At 38.3% G+C, this 21390-nt stretch overlaps 1 protein-coding gene across 5 annotated transcripts in view; it reads right to left on the bottom strand.

The window, feature by feature from the left end:
* Positions 1-21277, bottom strand: part of POGZ (pogo transposable element derived with ZNF domain) — a 38486-nt gene extending 17209 nt beyond the window's left edge. For 3 of the 5 annotated variants that reach the window (XM_026083659.1, XM_026083661.1, XM_026083662.1), the window contains exon 1: positions 10491-10615. In XM_026083659.1, coding sequence (XP_025939444.1) covers positions 10491-10614 — 124 coding nt within the window. In that variant the 5' untranslated portion in view covers position 10615. Of the gene's footprint in view, positions 1-3126; positions 3364-10490; positions 10616-21203 lie in introns of those variants that run through there. The other 2 variants (XM_026083660.1, XM_026083663.1) reach the window with 2 other exon arrangements.
* Between the last annotated feature and the right edge of the window lie 113 nt (positions 21278-21390).

The following is a 21390-nucleotide window of genomic DNA, read 5'->3' as shown; positions in this document are numbered from 1 at the left end:
TCCCATCTACTGCCAACATTTGCTGACACCCAAGAGATAGGGAAGGAATTAAAAGGAAAAGAGAAGAGAGAAAATGACAGGAGGAGACTGAAAAAACATGCTAGCGAAAGATGGAGCAAAGTGGTCTACCACCACCAAAACGCTACTACCAACAAATACTACTGATGCTCAGCAGAACACCCTCCACCTCATTCCTCTTCAGTGGCCAGTCCACTGAAGGATGGCCACAGATCTCTGCTATTGGCCACCACATTAACTCAAGTCTGTGCTGTGGATCAAGGCAAGAAGTAACTATAAAGGTTGCCTATTGCAGTTGTCATACACCCTCTGACAACAATTAATTCCTTGATCATGCACCATATTTTCCACTGAATCCCCACCTCAGTGCACAGAATGGAGGATGGTCAGGGAACAAATCAGAGCTATGTAGAAAATGACAAGATGTCTGCACATGCCCGACTCCTGTATTGTATACAATGGGAAGCATGTAGCAAAGGAAGCAAGGGACCATGGAAAAGAGGGGTGATTTGGTACTTAAGGTTGTTGACTGTCACCCAGAAAAAAAAAAAAAAATTGTATCGCTTGTGCTTCCTACTAAGCAATTTACCAAAAATTTTATTTTTTCCACTAGTAGTTACTACATCTTCATTTCCCAAATGCCTACTACAGATGACATGGGCCTGGTCTAAAAAAAAGCCAGAAGCCGATAACAGCAAGTGTTTGACACATATGAAATGTGTTCCTTCTTTTAAGCACCACGAAAAAAAAAAAAAAAAAAATCAGACTATGAACATTTCAAGTTGAACTCCAAAAATGAGCAGGATACTTCATCTGGCTTCAATTCCTTCTTCCTCCCTACCATTCTTCCTCACAAAGTTAAGCTCATTCATGTATTTACGTTTGTGCACCACTTGAACTGTAGTGAGCAATGTCACAGAAAATCTCATAAGGAATTATAATACCACATCCAGGTATGAATAGTGTGCAATAAAGAAGGCCCAGGGCCACACAGTGAACGATGAAGATAAAAAGTTTTGAATAGCTACCCATTTGGTCAGCCACACTGATCCTGTGCACTGAATGAGGCAGAGGTCCTGTGGAAAAAACAGTATATGATCATGTAAAGACTTATATGTACACAAAAGGGGCCAAATTACGGCTGTGTGGTAAGCATATTGATTTGAATTCTCCAACAAAATGCTGCCATCATCAGCACCCAAATAAAGAAGTATTTCATGCAGTCATGTTGACAAGTCCCTAAAGGGTCTTCTTCAAATCATTTCTTAAGCAGTATGGAGAGGTCCGTGCTGAGAAAAACAGAATCCTGACTACACATCGACACTAAAGATCCCATTGTACTGCTCATGCAAGAAGAATTAACTTTGGTGTGATGGCCAAAACCAGCTAGGCTAGAACAGCTACTTATCCTACAAGAACACTAGGTCTCTGTGATGTTTTGTCCACATATTTTCTATTTTTTTTCAGAGCAYGTATGACGTCTTACGCACAAGACCAGAAGGATGAAATTGCATGTGGCTCAGGGAAGTGTAAAGAAAAAAATAAATTCCTCAATCCTGCTACTAATATAAGCAATGTCTTGAGGACAAAGGACTTCMAAATTAGCAGAGGGAGAAGAGATAAAAGAAGCTCCACAGGAATCTTCCCACTGTAGACTTGTAGTACAGTATGACATGAAACTGACAGAATATCCAGATTATTTCAGGGTTACAAAATGGTCCAACATTACTGAAATTACTGATGTTAAAAAGGAAAGGCATGCTATGCCCAAACAGCAAGTGTTTGCTATGCAACTGTGTAAGTCCAGGAAAAGAACTCGTGCTGYGTGACAAAATGTTCTGACCCAGAGGCAAACAGCTTCTTTTAATGAAAGATTCTTTACACTGACAGTCTGGATGCTGCCTGACTGGCAATCCTCAGGGTATATGATCCAAATATTTTCATGAAGATTATATTAGGCAGAAACAGTAAGGTGATGGAAGAATACATCAAAAGGTTCAGATCCAAGCAACACAACTGCGTGACCCACACTGCATCCTGCCTAGTTTTTCTAGTTCCTTAGCAAGGGAACTGGTGGAAAAAGGATACATCGGTTCCCACTTTCAGAGCATGAAAAACAATATCCATTAGCAAGCATAACCTTAAATTGAGGCAGAGAATGGAAATGTTGAGAGGTCATAAAGGCTGACAGCCTATCTTGGACCATTTTCTTCTTTAGGATCAAAAATAATGAACACAAACCCCAYTATGCCTGAACTCTGAGCATGTCTCCTCCAGTTTCCCAGATGAAAAAGATGACATGCTTCTTGCCTTTGCAGTCTTATAAAGGTCTCTGAAGAGGGACAGGAAAAGGATGGAAGGGGTGAGTAGAAACTAGAGACAAATTGACTGAATTTGCAATCTTTAAAATTCACAGACGTAATCCCTTCACAATATTCCTGAAAATAAAAAGATGATTATCAAAGAGAAGAGACAGCAGTTGAGAAAAAAGAAAGGGGGGGRAAAAAAAAMAMAAAAAAAACTTTGGACAGTTGTATCACGTTCTGAATATTTACATCCCACCCAGTATCTGATGAAGGCCCAATCCAGGGCATCAGCAGATCATTTTYTCCTCCTCAGTGGCACCAGGGTGTTATTTGGCTGACAAGGAGCACACAGTCATCCCCAAATCTTTCAAGGAATGGAGACCTTGCCAAACGCTGAAAGTCTGTGACTGCAAATGAGAGGTCTTTCATTGTCCCTTGAACTTCCATGAGAAATCCTGAAGACTGAAGCTATGATGACCTCGTGGTTAGTACAGAGGCCACTGTGTAGCCTCAAGTGGAGCGTGACAGGTTTCCAACTCCTTCTGGCACTCCTTGGGAGTTTACAAATCAACTGGGAGGACTTGCACCAGCTTAACAAACAAAAGATGACATTGGGTTTAAGTCCATTTTAAAGTAGAGACCAGCTGACAAAGATCTTCTGGTCAGGTCAGTCCAATGATTTTTGATTCTTTTCTCTCAAATGTGGGCTTGGTAGGTCCCTGCCATGTTGATCTCTCCTGAAATGCTATCATTACTAGACAACACAACAGCAGAAGCATATATAAATACTCTAATTCCTTACCAGAAACCGCAGGTTCTTTTCAGTGTGGTCAGGATGGGCACAGTTGTATGCCAATTTTTTTTTCAGGCTTTGGTAGACTTTCATTAGTGAGACTGATAAGCCTTCTGGTGTAGCATGTCCAAGAGCGTGCAGTACTTCTCTTAGATTGTTTCCAAGGAGATTTGTAAGGTTTCCACAGGTCCTGGAACACTTTAAACTCACCAGCCAAGACAGATGTGCATAGATTCACTATTTCATCTAGGGAGAATGAGGAGACCATGGCACAAATCAGCTGCTGGGAAAGAACAAATTATGTTCTTCTCTCTTCTCCTCCTGCCTCTCAAGTGTATGACTTTTCCAAGTAGCTCGCTGGAAACTGCTTAATTTGCTTCTTTGAGGAGTGCGATTTAGACCTAAATGCCAGTTGATGAAGCAAGCTTCCTGAAGTATGCCTGAACATTTAGTCCTGGACAAAGTGATCCTTGTGAATCCTAGGCCTCTTCCTACATTTCTTGAACTCCTCCTTGACTTTCAGTATGCTACCAGGAAGGGAGAATGTAGACATGTAGAAGAGGAGTTTCCTTATCCTCTCTCTCAACTACGCATAGCAAAGACTCTCTCCTCTAAAGGAGATGCCACTCTCATCAGATGTGGCCTGTCTGTTCACAGGAAAGGTTGCAACTGGCAAAACTTCTTTAACCTGACACTCCAGAAACCCCCATGCRGATGATCTGAACTTCACTGCTGAACCTTCCAAGAGAAGAACACTAGTGCTAGGCCCATCAATAAGTTACTTTGCAGTGTAAACAACAGAGGTRCTGAGATAGGAACCTCAAAGTAGAGCGTACCAGTCTATTGCTACAGAGGCCATCAGTGCCAAGGCTCCCATCACTGAGACAATTAACACCAGAATCAGTGATAAACAGTTAGGACTGATGTCGGCATGCCATGATTTAAGGTCACCATACATTTGGACTTTGAATTCAATAACTAAACCTCAACAGAGGCCTTCTCAGGCTTACAGAGGGTAGACAGTAAGCCTGGGATGACTCATTTGTTCGATGACTTTGGTCTCAGACGAATGGCCCTCATCAGCAGCCAGTACTGATAGCTGGTAGACAAAAAGGAGCAATGTAGGGACACATCATTAATGCTTTAACGGCAGGTGATTTGGGTATCAAGTGGAGTCAGCTCACCAGGGCATTCTCAGAGAAGTAAATGCATTACTGGGGCCTGGTGACAGACACTTTTAGGTATCTGAGGAACCTTTCATCAGTCTTATGAGAAGCAAGTTCAGGTGGCTTCCATGCACTCTGAATCCATTTCAAAGTATGACGGGTACAACACTGCTCTGGGACATATCATTCAAGACACAGTAGGCACAAGGAGCAAAACTAAGAGAAGCTTCTGCTGTAACACTACTGCCTAGATGAAAGGCTAGCTGAACTCAGTGCAAACAAACCTATATAATTTTTCCCAACAAGTGTAAGAGAGAAAAATAATACTAAATGTTATATGGAGTTTAGAGGAAAGAGGGGTCACAGGGCAGTATGCAGAATAGGCATACATTGCAAGCATCCTGTCACGTTGACACAGGCAGTAATTTAAACTGGACAGAGTCTTCTCATTTCCTATCCTAAACTGATTTAACTATACACTGTTAGGCATTTGCTGCATATGAAATGGAAGCACAGTATCTCCTTGTATAATTTCTATATTTTCAGCACAACAGTGCTTTGTGATTCTTGTGGCAAAAAGAATTGCAGGAATGTAAGTTATATTTTTATCTGATGGTGGAATTATTAAAAACGAGTCAAGCTGTCAGGCTGACATGCAGTGTGGCACCTATCTCATTTTCTTGTCAACAACAACAGTCTTTTTTGGGTAAGAGGACACTGTTGAAACCGACAGACATATATATTATAACCAGCTAGCTATGCAAGTATATATAACCCATAAGAAAGAACCACTTTGAGTACAACACAGGTATAGCTAAAAACAATCAAAGGAAATTAAGAAAAGAAAGAATTAGGCCAAACGTCACTTCAAATATATTTAGCTTTCAGTAATTTTTCCTTTTATGTCCCAGTAATTTGAGACATTTTAAAACTAAACTGCAGGAAACAATTCAGCTCCAGCAGAAAGATGGAAAAAGATAAGCTAGAAGATACTTCCATCTTTAGCTTTGAAATTCTATTTCTTGATTTTTGGATGCGAGTTCATTTAAATCCAGTCCACTATGCTCTTCTGCTCCGCTTGTTCAAAGGAGAGGTGATGTTTTGTGTATTTCAATGTTAAATAGTACAACACCCCGCATGAGAAATTCTGGCACATGGTTTGCTAATGTACAGTCAATTAGCTTTAAGGTTAGGTATTTACCAACATGGATGCTGTTGTTTAAGGAAAGGATAAATTTTAGGCCTGCAGGCTTGCACATGGCAAATTATATCCTAGAGGGAAAAAACAAAACAAAAAAACAACAAAACCTTACACTGAGAGATGGATAGATTTAATGAGTCTTTTTCAACCCTAACTTGGAAGTCTTTTTAATTAAATGTAAAACAAAATGCAAGATGACAGCCATGAGCATAAAAAACAGATTTCTGAAGGCTGGGATGACTCCAGACATGGCTCATTTCATAAGCATTCTACATAGTCACAACTTAAACTGGGATCTGACCCTCAGTTACTGGGCCAGCAAAGACTGCAGGGACTGAAGAGGTAACAGATGTCCCTGTGGCACTTTGCCACTCAAAATCCTCACTGGCAACAAGCCAAAAAGGATTCCCCTGCAAGTCAAAGTCATGTCATACGAGATGGCAGTGGCTTAACAAATACAACTATTCCAAGAAGAAAAGGCCATGCTGTAGGCTGAAGAGTTTTATTCGTATTGGTCCTAAAGTTAATGGGCCAAGCTATCCTCTGCTGCATCAATGTAATCACAAGGAGAATTTACTCCACCACAAAAATTAAACTGCTCCAGAGATATGCAAAAAACAGGCATATTTCTATTCCCCCCCCCCCCCACTTAAAGAATCCATCCCAAACCACTTAATGTCTATCACTAAATTAAAGAGAAAAGCCATGTGGAAACAACCAGGAATACCTAACACATGTTCCTAATGCCTACAGAGATTTCATCTCCACTCCAATTGACACAAAAAGCACAAATATAACCCACATCATCCTTATACTGTAATATACAACCTTAACTGATGTTGACTGCTTTGTTTCAACAATACTAAAGGAACTAACCAAGCTGTGAAGTCATAAATTCTGTGCATTTGGAAAGTAATTTTGTTTTGAGGCTGTAAACGTCATTTCACTCCCACCTGTCTTCCAAAGGATACTGACACATGCTTTTGAGATTTTCAGAATTTTTCAGTAATCTAAGTATAGTTTTCTGACCAAACATTACCTAAGAAATTCTACAAACCCTAAGATGCTCCAATACACAGAAATGCACTGCGGGGCAGACAGAGATCCAACCATGCAATACTGCATCATGATCTGAGAAGAGGGCAAATTAAACACAGCTCCTACAGTCCTGGAAGACATCAATGGCCTACCCAACAAGGCAAATCCTGCATAAGCAAGAAAGACCAGCAAAACTGCACTCACTGCTCAATTCACTTCCACATTGGTAAATTATGATGAAATGACATTCTACAAGGCACACACAGAAGAAAAAGGACTGTCGAAAGTGATAGATTGAGTCACACCAAATGACAATCCCTACCTGACTGATGTTTTTAATCTACAGAGTAAAAACCTGAAGGTAGTATTTCCCCAACAACTACCACTAATTCTGTTTGCAAATCAGAATTAGAAAAAAAAAGAATTGTAGGTAGCTATGCCTATTATTCCATTCCTCTAGGACAGGCTACAGTGACAAGTATCTGGAAACATACTACCAGCTTTTCAGGGCAAGGAGGCTACTGAGTACAGTAAGGAACTGAGCCACTAGGAAAACAATTCTATGTATGTGTTACAGTTCACAGAAGTACAAAAAAGGAATTTCTAGCTAGCCTACAGCAGCAGTATACCAGCAATCTCTCTAAACCTCTAACTTTCTCAAAGTCCGAAGAGACTGCTGGGCATAGTCAGACTATGCAGCAAGGAACTGAGAAAGGAAGACAAAACCATAAGATTTTGTCTTCTTTTTCTAACCTTCCTCACTTCCTTTCTCAAATCAGATGCTGGAGCTCTGATTCCCAAGGTAAGAGCTTACCATGACTCTTACTTTTAAGACAGCCAAAGATAAATAAATAGAAAGGAACAAATAAGAAAAATTGTTAGACTGTTGCGATTCTGTGCAATCCTTTCAAATTTAAGATGTGACAAATGCCTGGAAATTAGATTCCTGTATGATTCCCATTGGTTCTGAGGGGATTTGGGAAACATTTGGATAACGGCTCCTAAAGAGATATATTTGAACTTGCCAGAAGAGTATCAAAATATTTTACTGATAAATATATTGCTATTAGCAGATTTTTTTAAAATAGCCATGCTCATTTTGCTTTTTTAACTGTTAATCTAATTAGCACATTGATATCACAAAGCCTTTATTAATTTCTTGTAATTGATTTAGAACATCTCTCAGTTCACTTTTTATTAGTAGAGTTATGAAATACTGATCACAGGCATATTAAGTAGTGATATCTGCAATACACTTGGAGTTGAAGATATTTTTAAGACTTCCCACAAATGTATCATCATTTCAAATAATGTAAAAAGAACCTTTCTCATTACTTGTGTTTCTGATCAAATTATATTAAAAATGGTATGTGGCAACTTTTTAGTTAGTTTGACAAATGTACTTGTACAGCTCCTTAATCCTAAAGGATCCTACAGCATTTTCTATTTCAGTGTATTAAATTAGTAAGTTATGCAGAGAGATTGCTTATGCTATCTCTGAAATGAAGCAAGACAACTCTAATAGCAAAAAACCCCCCAAATTTAAGAAACAGAATTATTCACCTTGGAATTTGGCCAACACACCAGTTTTAACACATCTCTTGCAAAACACACCACAGTGCCCCACAGTGACCATGAGCAGTCAGGACCTTGATTTTACATCTTACCTAAAGGGTGATACTGCCAGTGATAATTTCCAGTAATATGTAAGGACACTGGATTTAATTTTGAACAGAAAGAAACCAACTGCTACTCACTGTAGTCCCTGCAAGTTTTCACAGGACTTCCACCCAAATACCAACCTGACACCTTCCTGTTCAGCTCATGAAAACTCATATGCTTGCAGCACAAGACAGTGTGACTACAAGAGAGCCTCACATTTCCCCTCTGCACCCCAAAGCATTCTAAATACTGAAGGGATTTCTGCTTACCATTGTTGCTTGCAAATAGTGTCACTAGCGACTTCTTAGCACTGTCGCTATTTTGAGCCCCGCTGCTACTGACTGACACGGCTGTAGAGAGATTACCACCTGTGGACGCATGGGCAACAACTGACAGAGGGGCAGAAACAGGCTGCAGACTCACTGAAACTGCCAGAAAGGAACTGCATAATCATATTTAGAGAAAGAGAGAGAGAGTGAGCACAATTTGTTTGTAGAGACACCATAACAGCATGCGGCTTGGCTATAGGCCATACGATCATACCAAGTAAAATTTTTAACTTCAGACAACAGTCTACAGCCACATCCAGCTTCCTTAGGCCTGTATTTTATACCAAACAGCCCAAGCAAGACAAGCTATTCAACTAACTCAAAACCACTGTCAGTTTTATGCCCATTCCAACTCATCTATGAATGAATCTCTTTCTCCTTACTAATATCCTTCTACCTTGGCATCTCTACTAATTTATCAAAGCAAACTCCTTCTAATCTTTTTCTGGTAGGAAGAGCAAGAGGAAACACAGGGCAACAGCAGAAGTGTATTCTTCCCTAAGCAGAAACAGCCAAATTCTACTCATCTCTAAATATCAACTAGCTTTTTAAAGCCCCAAATGTTGACTACTTCCACAAACACCCTTTGTTTACCACAAGATGTGCAGAACAGCTACTGCTAAGAAGTTAAAAACACTGACTACCAAAAATGCTTCCAGAGCACTTCATGCAAGGATTGAAATTTAGGATAGCCGCCATCAGAAACACAAGAGAGAGAATGAATCACTAGTGTTATCCCTGGGCCTATAACAAGACATAGTCCCTTTTCTATTCCAAATATTAAGCTGATGCTTTACTTGATCTTGACCAAATAGCCAAGAAAACGCAATTCAAATGGCTAAACAAAAGCCTAATTTATTAAACATGCCAGTCTACTTCATCCACACRTGTAACTAGGATAAGAATTCTTTTTCCTACACACCAGACTCAAGTAGAAACAAAGGGAAGAATCAAAGGGATAGTGAATAAATTTTTTTCTGAATACAGTCATGTTTCATTTACTCCTGAATTTTAAATGCTCATGCTGAAGTTTTGATTTGTATAACATAGGTATATGCCCAATGGCCCAACTCATTGTGTTGATACCAACTGAAACCAACAGTCAAAAAAATACCATTTTTATGTCCTTCCTTAGTTAGGGGTTCCATTACACACAGAATGATTAAATATTATCTGAAAAACAAAAAGCCTCCGATCTACAAATTATTTCCTTTTATGAGTCCAAATTTCTCATAAAAAAGCCAGTGGATAAGATACGCTGATCTACACATTAAATACAAACTCTGAACATCAAAGTTGCACATCTTTCAATTTGCAGAAAATGGTCAAAAATATCAGCTAAAACTCATGACACCAAATCATAGGTTAAAGAAGTAACAATAAACTAGTTGTAATCTCACTGGTTTGACTACGTAAGCTAAGTTAGGGGAAACACAATTCATCAAATACCTGACTTCCTCCTTCATTTCAGAACTGCTGGAAGAATCAAACTGTTCGTCACCACTGAACGTCGATACGCATTAAAGTACTTTGTAAAACAAAAAGTATTATGCTGTTTTTCTTTTATGTGCATTATAAATCCTGTATTTTTAAGGAACTACTACTTTGGCTGTATAACATAAGTACCTGTTAACCAAAGTTCCCGCCTCATTTTTTAATAGGACATCCTTGCTAACACCTACAAAAATCTTACTTCTCACATACAGAGAAAGAGCTCCATTTCCCACCTCCCAGACTACTTGTTAGAAGGACAGCTAGCCTACAGCAGTATCACTACAACATCAGCTCTACCCAGCACAAGAAAAGCTCTGATCGCAAATACAGAGATCGAAATTTGTTAAATTATTCATTAACAGTTTTTTTTTGTTGTTGTTTCAAATAAGATTACTTACTGGATAGGATATAAGCAATCACTGCAGTTTCCCTTAAATATAACACCCATAACTTGAATAATTCTAGACTAAAATACTTAATTACCCGTAGCAGTTTTATCAACCGAATTATAATCCTCAACAACAGAATCTTCAATCACATCACTGATTTTCTGCCATGGTTCCAGCTCCTCCTCCTCACATTCCATAAAAAGGTCTGTATCCGCCATTCTGTAAAGGGAAAAGAAGAAAAACCTTTTACTGGAAAAAACTGTTTTGTCAGGCAAAAAAACTCTCATTATAAAAATAATTGTAATTCCAGCACTACTTACAATGTTTGTATTTCCCAATATTCCAAAGAAAAAATTTGAGCTGTGTATTTTCCAGTTCCTATTTATTCCTCAGGTTATAGAGCTGAATCCACATTCTAATTTAATCAGTTGTGTTTCCTTTGCAGAAAGAAATCTGTGAAGTTTCCTCCTGCAAACCCTTGTTTTTGCCTTAAAATTTCAGTCTTTATGCCTCTCCTGATAAAGCCAAACCTAACAGCCTGAAATCAGAAGTCACTGCCCCATAACCCATTACCTTTAAACAAATAAAATCAGGCTGAAAGAATGAAGAATTACGTTTCTGCTCGATCTTTGGTTTGGAATATTCTAGGACTATTGCCAACATGCATATGACAAACAGAGATTGAAAATTCAAGCTTAGATGAGTAAAAAATGTGCGTGCAAATGTGCAGGCAGTCCTTGGCTAAGCTCAGGCTCCTCCTCTAATCAAACTCACATATATTTCATCTCCTGTACRTTCCCATAGCCCTGTCACAATGAACAATTTTCTCTAGTGTCAAGCGTCCTACAGGACACCTCTTCTCAGAGGGCAGGAGAATTATCAAAGGTCTCCAAAAAGCTTTCATCAATATTATACTGACATCTAATCAATAAACACACATTTCCAATCACACTTGGACAACTTTCAAGCCATCAAGCCAAGTAAACTGAAAGAAGCTTTCTTACTGAACTAGTTTTGTATTGCTTCATTTAAACAGGATTTGGCTGTTTCTAAACTTTGATTCTAAATGATGCTTATGCAAAATTTTAATTCTGCTTAATAATACACTTAGGAGTCTTTAACTAACACTGGTAGTTCCAAAAGCTCAACTGCTTTTTTTAAAGAAACTAGGGATTATAATCAAGACACTACAGAACCTGAATTTCCTCATTTCCCATATGGGTTATAGCAAAAAAGAATGATTCTTTCCAACTACTACAAAATCACTAGAAAGGACTGAGAGCTGAACAAGTTCTGTATTCCAAGTGAATAGGAATTAACATGTCTAGGAGGGATTTTGCTCTTCTTGATTACATTTTGGTGGCAGAAGAGACTGTTATGATTGCATTTTGTCATCTCTACTACCATTTGACAGCCATAAAATCTGATGAGAAATGTTCCGAAACAAACTGGCCAAAATAAACAGCTCATAATAAAGGACAAGCAAGAAAATAATCCAACTCATTTTCAGACAATCTGTGTTTTCAATAGCCACAGAAAACAGTGCTGACCAGAAGGCTTAAACACAGAATAACTTTAAACTGTTGAAAAACTTAAATACAAATAGTTTTAAAATGTAAACTGGATTAAGTAATCACAGAGCAATTAAATAAAAAAAATCTTATATCATTAAGCTGTGCCTTCCCTTCTTATCCTAACACAACCATAATTGTGGCCAAACAAAAGCTGAGCCTGCTATAAACTTCGGTTTGTAAATCAGTCTAAAGCTGGATTTACAAGAGTGGCTGCTAAGACTGCGTGCTACCACTTTGTGCAAATGCAATCTTCAATTTTCATTTGGCTGTTGTGCCACAATACCTGTAAAACACAAAACCATGCTCATCATGAATTTCCTGCAATCCAACATAAGCCAAAACAAAATTCTGACAAATGCTGATCTAAAGTAATTGCCTCAGCCAGGAAAGTTTAAAAACAGTAAGAATCCTAAATACTTGTTACTGTTTGCTAAATCCAAAATAGCTAGTAATTTTTTAAGCAACATATGCAGTTCTTTGTGCTCCCTTCAGAAACAAACACAATCTCTTACACTGCCATTTTTCTGTGCTTTGTTTGGCTAAAAAGGATTTGCAGAACTTACACTGTTATGCTGTAGCAGCATTATGATATTTTACTAACAAAARCTCATTTATGCTTGATTATACAAATACACATAATTCTCATTTTCCAATTATAATTTTGAAACATTATATTATTCTTAAAACAAATATTTAAGAATGGTATTTAAAGAAAGCCCATCGCACCACTTATGTTCAATAGYTGACCTTCTTCTGTTCCCCACTTCCCTCAGCATTCCTATTAATAAAATAGCAAAGGTCATTCATCTCATTCTGCATGCAATTCTGAACGACTAGTACTGCAATTACTTCTACGAACTTCTTAAGATATAAATCAGTAGTTCCTTTTACTAAACTGGTTTGCATCTATTCACATACTACCAATTTGAACTATATGTTTAATATAGCTACCCCCATGCCTCACAATTTTTTGTTTTTATATTTACTGTATCATTTAAGATTCTGCCTTGAAAACATTTATGTACAATTTCACTGGTGATCTCTATGGAACTGGATTTGCCCTTCCCTTATGTAGGCCTTAAACAAACAAACAAACAAACAAAAAAGACAAGGCCCAACCCAACTCTCAAATAACTTCTATCAAAACCAGCTCTTCTACTCTTTTCTTTTTTTGGACCTGAAGAGTTTGCTTAAATTGAGGGTACTTGTGGGCTCCTTCAGGTGGCAGGAGAAACCCTCGGTAGAGAAATCTCTCTGCTGCAATCCTGTTAATTTACAAGGAAAGTAAAAAGAATCCTGTTTCTCTGAACATGGGTGCAACAAAGATGATTTCTTTACTCAGTGCTCCAAGTCCTTTTCAGCCAACTTTTAACCCCCAAAGCACTCTTTTTTCAGGGTTTTTAGATGACCTTCCTTCTTCCAGCTGTCTCCCTAGCTCTCTGCTCTGCTATTCTATTGAGGGGTACAAGCACATCTCCACRGCTGTCTTTGCTTTGCTCTTATCACCCTTTCACAGCATTCATTATGAGTTGGAAAAAAAAATTTAAGTGACAGGAAGGCCAGTAACAGCTCCAGCTTGTCATGTTGGCCTGTGGCATCCAGTACTGAGTTGTCAGCAAACAAAGAGACATTTAATGGTTCCTCATTTTTAATGATGAGAATATGCTTTCTATGCCATAACACTGCCTCGAGCATAACACTAAGACAGACACAGACCAAGCAGAGAGTCCAGAAGAGAGCTACAAAAATAATCAAGTTTAGAAAATGTGATCTTCAAGAAAAGATGAAATGACCTGGAGTTGTTTAATCTACAGAAGAGATTACTGAAGCATAATAATCATCTTCAGATACATAAAAAACTGCTGCAAAGTGGAAAGAAATGAYCTGTTCTCCACATCTGTAATAGAAACAAGAAATCAAGGGCTCAAATTGAAGAACAGAAGATTCCAAGCTAGACATCAAAAAAAGCTTCTAGGAATAAAGAACTGCAACAGRCTTCCCAGGAAACTCATGGAATTTCCACCTCTGGATGCCTCTGAAAACAGACAGAACTGTAAGAAATGGTACATGTAATACTGGGGAAGCAACATAGATTAAATGACTTCTTGRAGGAGCCTTCTGACTCCATTTTTCTACAGTACTGTGCACATTCATGAACTGAATTGGTATTACCGGGTACTACTACAAAACAGCGGGGTATACTTAAGTTGTTGCCACTGAAGTTTACACCAGTAAAAACAGTTAAATACTCCTAATGGATAACTCCTTTCATCTTGCTGAATCTACAAAACATTACTAATGAATATAACACTTAGGCCAAATTATCCCAACCAAACATATCCAAACTCCTGCTCATGAATKCTGTATAAAGCAGTAATTGTTTAAATGTGTCCGTTGAACTTTTCACACAAACATCTGCCTAAAACTGCTCTGTTTAGTAAAGAAAATTCCTTGTCACTGATAAGGGGGAAAAAAATAGCCAATTGATTAAAAAAAAAAAAAAAGTTAAGTCTCTTACTTGTCAAATAAAATTATATYACAATAATTTGTGGGGGTTTTGTATACTAATAATTCTAATATATAATTAACCAAGTGTATTACATTAGGCTTCAATACTCCATTAAATGAATTAGACCAGTGCTTTCATAAATCTAAGCAAGAAGCTATGAATGAGAAACCTCCACCATCATCACTTACATGGAGAAGGAGCACATTTATGAATTATTTTTCTGAGGTATGTCACTAATTCTGTTTCTATTAAAAAAAAAAAAAATTCATAGCACTCATTCTATATTACCTGCATGCTTCAAAGACATTACWTTTCAACCCTGGTGAGGCCACATCTGGAGTACTGCATCCAGTTCTGGGCTCCCCAGGACAAGAGGGATGTGGCACTACTGGAGCAAGTCCCGTGAAGGGCTACAAAGATGATTAGGGGACTGGAACATCTCTCTTATGAGGAAAGACAGAGAGCTTGGCCTGTTCAGCCTAGAGAAGAGAAGACTGAGGGGGGAATCTTATCAGTGTGTACAAGTATCTGAAGGGAGGGTGTCAAGAGGATGGRGCCAGACTCTTTTCAGTGGTGCTGAGMGACAGGACGCRAGGCGATGGGCACAAACTGAAACACRGGAAGTTCCATCTGAACATGAGGAAAAACTTCTTCACTGTGAGGGTGACAGAGCACTRGAACAGGTTGCCCAGAGAGGTTGTGGAGTCTCCTTCTCTGGARATATTCAAAACACACCTGGACGCGATCCTGTGCAACGTGCTCTAGCTGACCCCGCTTGAGCAGGGGGATTGGACTAGATGATCTCCAGAGGTCCCTTCCAACCTCAACCATTCTGTGATTCTGTGACTAGCTTATTTATTTACATAAAACCTGCAGTATGTTAAGAATGTTATTACCCTCATCTTAAAGGCGGGAAATTGAGTYCAGTGAAATTAAACAACATGCCCAAGATTCTGCTGGAAGTGGGTGGATTAGTCAGAAATAAAACTCAAAATGCYCAGCTCTCGTTCACTTAATTAACACAAATTCAAATATTGTATTAAAAAAAAAAAAATCTGGATGACATGATATGACAACAGATTCCAAGAAATAAGGCTCTGAAATATAAGTTCATGCTAGAGATCTGCTTAGCAGGGAAAAGAAAGAATCAAAGAGCCTTAAATATTATTTTCTCTGCCTGTTAGTACAAACTTTTTTTATAATTACATGACCTTATCAAAAACAATCAAGAACTCAGATGAAGATCTTGAAMGGATGACCATCAGAACTGATCCATAACTACATATTCCTACTTTTCAATAGTCATCCCTCACAGAAACATCCAGAAAAAAAAAAAATCTATGTAAAGCTTCTAGGACAAAGCTTCTCTTAGCTGGCAAAAGAATGGTGACGCTTACAACAGTAACTATTTGTCTGGCATCATATTACTTCATGCCAAACAAGTAACAGTGCCTTAATACTATAGTGATGGACAGTCTATAAATAGTTAGGATAAATAACCTGATCTATTAATTAAAGCATACACATATGTCTATGTAGAAAGGTTAAAACTACAGAGGAAGTCTTTGCACACATTGTAAAAATATATTATTCAACACCTCATAATTATTCAAGAGACGCAAAGACAAAATGCTAAAGAGATTGTAGTTACAAGCTTCTTTTGACACTAACTTGCATTATGCGCATAGCATTTCATCTGTTCATATCAACTGAACTAAGAAAATGTCTTCTCTCTTCTGTAATGTAACAGCTTTGTTTTTCAAAGCTTTGATCTTGAATATTTTTGTATGCAAGAAGCCTTTGCTCAATAAAATGATTAATCCCAATGATAAATACTCTACATTTAGCTTTTCAGCACATAGCTGTCAGATGCTTGGTTGAAAATATGGATGCTAAAAAATTCCCCCCAAATTACAAATTGTTCTAGATATACCACAAGAAATAAAGCCTTTCAGACTGAAAGGTGTTTTCTTCCCCCTCTAGCTGAAAATGGGAGAAGACCTTCAGGGAGCGAGCCAATATATTTTAGCTATATACAGATAACTGGCAGAACTGCAAGATAGAAACCTTTTTTTTTTTTTTTTCCTCCTGTCAGCTGATGCGCTTCATGCTCTTTGTTACGCATAGAGGGAAAAAAGTCAACAGTCATTAAACTCTTGTATTAAAAGGCTGGCCATTTGATAACATGTTCTGATCAAAGCGATTACCATTACTGGGGAGAACTTTTTTTTTTTTGCATACAACYAGACAGATCAACTTATGAGAAATGGAGAAATCTGTTTCTTTCCTCCTATGCATCACTGCAAAAAAACCTACCTGAYTCCCTTATAATTTCAACTGAATTCTGGAATCTGGTCTAAGATCCAATTGTATTTATTTACCAATGAACAACTTTCATGTAGTTAGACAGATATAATCCCTACAGACTGCCATTATTGTCTCAAGAGAAAATGACGAAACAGCTAGAAAGGATAAAACATTTTACCCTGGTTAAAACATTACTGGTACTTCCAATCTTCAAAAACATGTCAATAAACAAAATACGTATTTAATCCAGGGTCTCCACCTAAATGAGGTGGCAAGCAAAGGATTCAGTTTTCATAATGCAAATTTTAACTCGATAAATTCACTGACTTACAGTGATGTAAGTGTCAGGTCCCAAATGTTTTCTATTATCTAAAGCACCTGTGGATAGCAGCTTTTACATGACAGCTGCAGAGTAAGGCAGCTGTGCCTCATTGAAGTGATCTCTAAAAGATGTGTGGTTATATATTTACGGTTTCATTCACAGCTTGATATTATTTGACACAAAGCAAACAAGTTATGACATACATATGCTGTGTGTGCTTATATACACACACACACACTTCTTTTWAAAAGGGACTTCAGATTAATGAGTCGTTCACAGTGTTCTTCAAAATTCACATGATGGGATGTGCTATTCTTGCTGTTTAAGCTTCACTTTCTAAGGCTTTTAATTAAAAAAATATAAATAAATCAGTACTTGTCAGGGCACTGCTGGTGGCCCAATTTCTGCCTACTGGGTGAAATCATAAGCAATACAGTATTAAGGACATAATAGCAGGTCAGAAATAAGTATGTACTCCATTATGCAGGTGACTTGATAAACAAAAAGATGAATTTTGTTTAAAGACAGAAAAAACAGGAGAGAGAGAGAGACTGTTATCCCAGAATTTCACAACTTTCTTCCTACCACACCATGTTACCTGCAGAGGTATGAATATAGCCAGTTCACTAATAGAAAGACAGAAGGAATAATCTAAGTGTCTTGCTCAGATCAAATACAGAAAGCTTTATTAGAGCAGTGAAGGACCCAGGAACCTTAACTCCTATCTCTAGCTCCCTAGTCTAGACTTCAGTTAGTTATATTGCCTTTTTATAAGATAGGTATGAACTCAACATGCAAAAACATTTATACTCTATCACACACTGACCAGGTTGCAAATTAAGTCATTCTAATCAACAGATACCATCAATCCTTCACAAATCCTAATTTAAATTAAAGCTTTATTCACAAATACAGCTTCAAAAAAAGAATATGCATCTTCATGGGAATTTGCAATGTAAAAAACAAGCAAACATGCAGTTAGAATCAATCTAAGTATTAGCACATCACATTAATATGATAGTTTTTTTGTTGTTGTTGTTGTTTTTGTTTTTTTTTTTTAAGACAAAAGTCCCAATTGACTCCATGGGGAACCCACTCACAGTTGACAATTAGTCATGAAGGACTAAATGAAAATTGAAGAAATAAAGGTAGGCCAGGAACACAGTTTATGAACTCTAACTTCAAAGATGGAACTTACATTTCCAAAAGTCTGTAGCTGACTAATTTCAATTTTAGCACCGGGGTGACTCCTCATGCAAAGCTTCCACTAAAGGTAACGGACCTTTTTCACCAATGCTTTATACCAATTTTGGACAGAGCTGGCATGAAGAAGCCAGAGAACAAAATACAAGTCCTTTGCAATATAGAGGCACAGGGAAACTTTGCAACAGCTCCTAGACAGAAAATATTGTGGGTTGGGGATTATAGGGAAAGAGGGAAATATACCCAACACAAATTGCATTTTACTGACTCTATTCAAACACAGAGAATGTAGCTGCCCTATGCTGCAACAAGAAGGTAGAAATAAGTTGTAGACAACCTATTTTCCTGATCCAGTATAGATTAGCTGTTGAAGATGTCATTGTAGCATGGTCATAATGCTATCAAGATATCAACCCTTTTCCCAAAATTCACTAAAGAAAAACATCAGTGTGAAAAATCTATATTAAGAATTAATTGACCCTTAAACTTTCTTGCCCACTTGCTAGAAATCATCCCCCATTCCCTCTCCCAAGGAGGGTCCAGAAAAGAAAATTAAAAAAAATAAAATTGAAAAATTTTTTTTCAAAGACATACAAACAAGCTTACGGAGATGTTTCCCTGCACTCTTTAAGACAGAAGTTAATATATAAATCACCTTCAGAATGCCAGCTTCTATTATGTCTTCCTTTCATGAATGTGCAAGCTAACAGAACTGCTGTCTTGTTTCTTATTTTCTCACTTAGTTTTGATTATATGCACTTAAAGGCAAGGAAGGTACCTTAACTTTTTAAGAACTAAGAAGCCTGATGATGTTACACTACATGTGAATGCAAATTAATCCTATGTGAAGGTTTCTGCTGTCAAGACATGCTGCAATCCCTTCTTTGAAAAAAAGGATAATGCTATTCAGTGGCTTTAATGACTAACTGGCACAGTCTAAAACTGATATAATCTGACCGATGAAAATACATATTGGATGGTGATTTCATTATTGTTTATATGGCTATTCATCAATAGCAACACCTCTGACAGAAGAGGGCAGGTAAAAAGAACCGTGCAAGTTGAATGCCAGAGATGAACAGTTACATCCTTCAGGCCAAGGTAAATTTATTTTTGTTGACTGATGTGGTTGACTTGACTTTGCTAGCTACTGAAATTATTTTAAAAGGCACATTAAATTTTCTATGGATACTATCATCTGAAGTCTTATGTCTTATTAAAGGCTTTGAAGTGTGCAATACCTACTAATTAAAGTGTATTATTATTACACACCTAATTATCATGATTATTATCTACCGTAAAGTTTGAACTGCAGAACAACAAAAAACATACTGCTTTCTGATATTTGTCTCTACAAACTGGCCGAACACTTTGGCATCTTTTGTGAACTTGGGACTACCCATAAACTCCAAGTCTGTGCTTCTAGAGTCCAAGAGCGTGCCTGTAGCAATGCTTGTGCGACTGGCTCTTTTGTGAGCAGTCAGTATATAGCACTCTACTAATTTCAATCTGGACACAGGCTCTACTTGCATGAAGACAGTTGTAGCTTCTCTGACAGTATCTAAGCAGCTGTGGGTATCACGCATACTAACAATGTAACCATATATATCCATAAGCACAAGACCAACCATAAGTAACACTTGCAGAACCCTACCCATAGCTAGAGCTTAAAGTAGCAAGGGAGAGGAAGTTCTCTGGGTGGGTAGATCCACTGGTCAATCTTATGTATGTTAATAATTCTACAGTATAAAAGATGTGTATACAGTAAGCTAGACCTTACATTCAAAGATAAAATTTAACATCTGTAACAACCTCAAGCTACTAGATTGTATACACTGAAGTCTAGGGAAGGGATGATGCATAATTTGTATATCCTTGCAAAGTATTTCCTAAAAGAAGGAAGATTCCCCCTTCCTCTACCCTCACTTCTGATCACTCACTTGTGCCCCATTTGGCATGTCCTGGTGACAGCTGCAACTGCTGCCAAGTTAATAAAAATAAAGTGGTGCGTGTTGTCATGTATTGCGTGTTTTCTGCAAGGGTTTTGGGCAGCAGGATTCATGTCTCTCCCACATCTCCATACATGCTTTATGTCACAGCATAGATAAGGGGAAGAAGCAAGGATGCTCTAATGACAGCAGTCTAGGTTTCCCAGATACAGGAAGAGCAGGACCATGGTAAGGGCTAGGCAAAAGGAAGGAAATGCATTGATGGTACCAAACATCTAATTTTTAATACCAGTAGCCTGAGGAAGCAGCTATGGGGTGTTTTCCATACAGTCTTTCAGTGAAAAAAGTCTTTCTCAAAAGGGAGAAGGGAAGCCCACTGAACTGACTTCCTGACCCAGCACACCAAACTGTGTCACTATGGCCTAGCAACGGGCCAGGCAAACAGGTAGATCAGGGCATGCTGCTGGCCAGCGAAAAAGTGCTGGTCAAGGGCAGCAAAGAATCCAAGATTTCTTTTCAGTATAATGGCATGAGGGACAGCAAGCAAGCACAGTACAAGGGCCTGCAGTCTAACAACAACAACAAAAAATTTCCCCTCTCTACACACTTAGAAGCTGATGTGCTTGGGAAGAGCCTTTTCCACTGAGCACTGGGGACAAGGGGAAGAAGTAACTAACAGTCTAAAGAAGACATGACTGTGGGAACAGGGTCCAACACTAATGTGGTGGCACCTGTCTTGTTCTGAGGAGAGCAAAGAGGACACTGAAGGGACAGGTGGGCGGCAAGTCAAGCAGTCCCTGTTCCCGAGCAGTCACTTGCTGCAGAGAGGGTTATCAGGCAGGTGAACCCAGATCCCCTCAGCCTCAGTCAGGAAGGTAACGTAAAGAGGGAGAATCACTCTCTGAAGGTGGAGAACAGGCAGGCCAAAAGGGGATTCTCTCACCCTCCAAAGAAGTGGACAGAGACTATCCTCGCTATTAACTTCCCTTAAGAAGGGCAGAAAGGACATTTCTCTGGAGAAGGAAAGCAAAATCCATCCTCAGTTTTATTGTGGCTGCTAAGAAAGAGAGAGAAAAATAATCCCTGTGCCCAACATGGCCGCCCACCCAGGACCAGCCATGGGAAAAGGG

This window comes from Apteryx rowi, unplaced genomic scaffold, assembly GCF_003343035.1.
Source record: "Apteryx rowi isolate R43461 unplaced genomic scaffold, aptRow1 scaffold_610, whole genome shotgun sequence".
NCBI lineage: Eukaryota > Metazoa > Chordata > Aves > Apterygiformes > Apterygidae > Apteryx > Apteryx rowi.
Note: the sequence above shows the minus strand (reverse complement) of the source record. Positions and strands in the feature narration are given on the sequence as shown.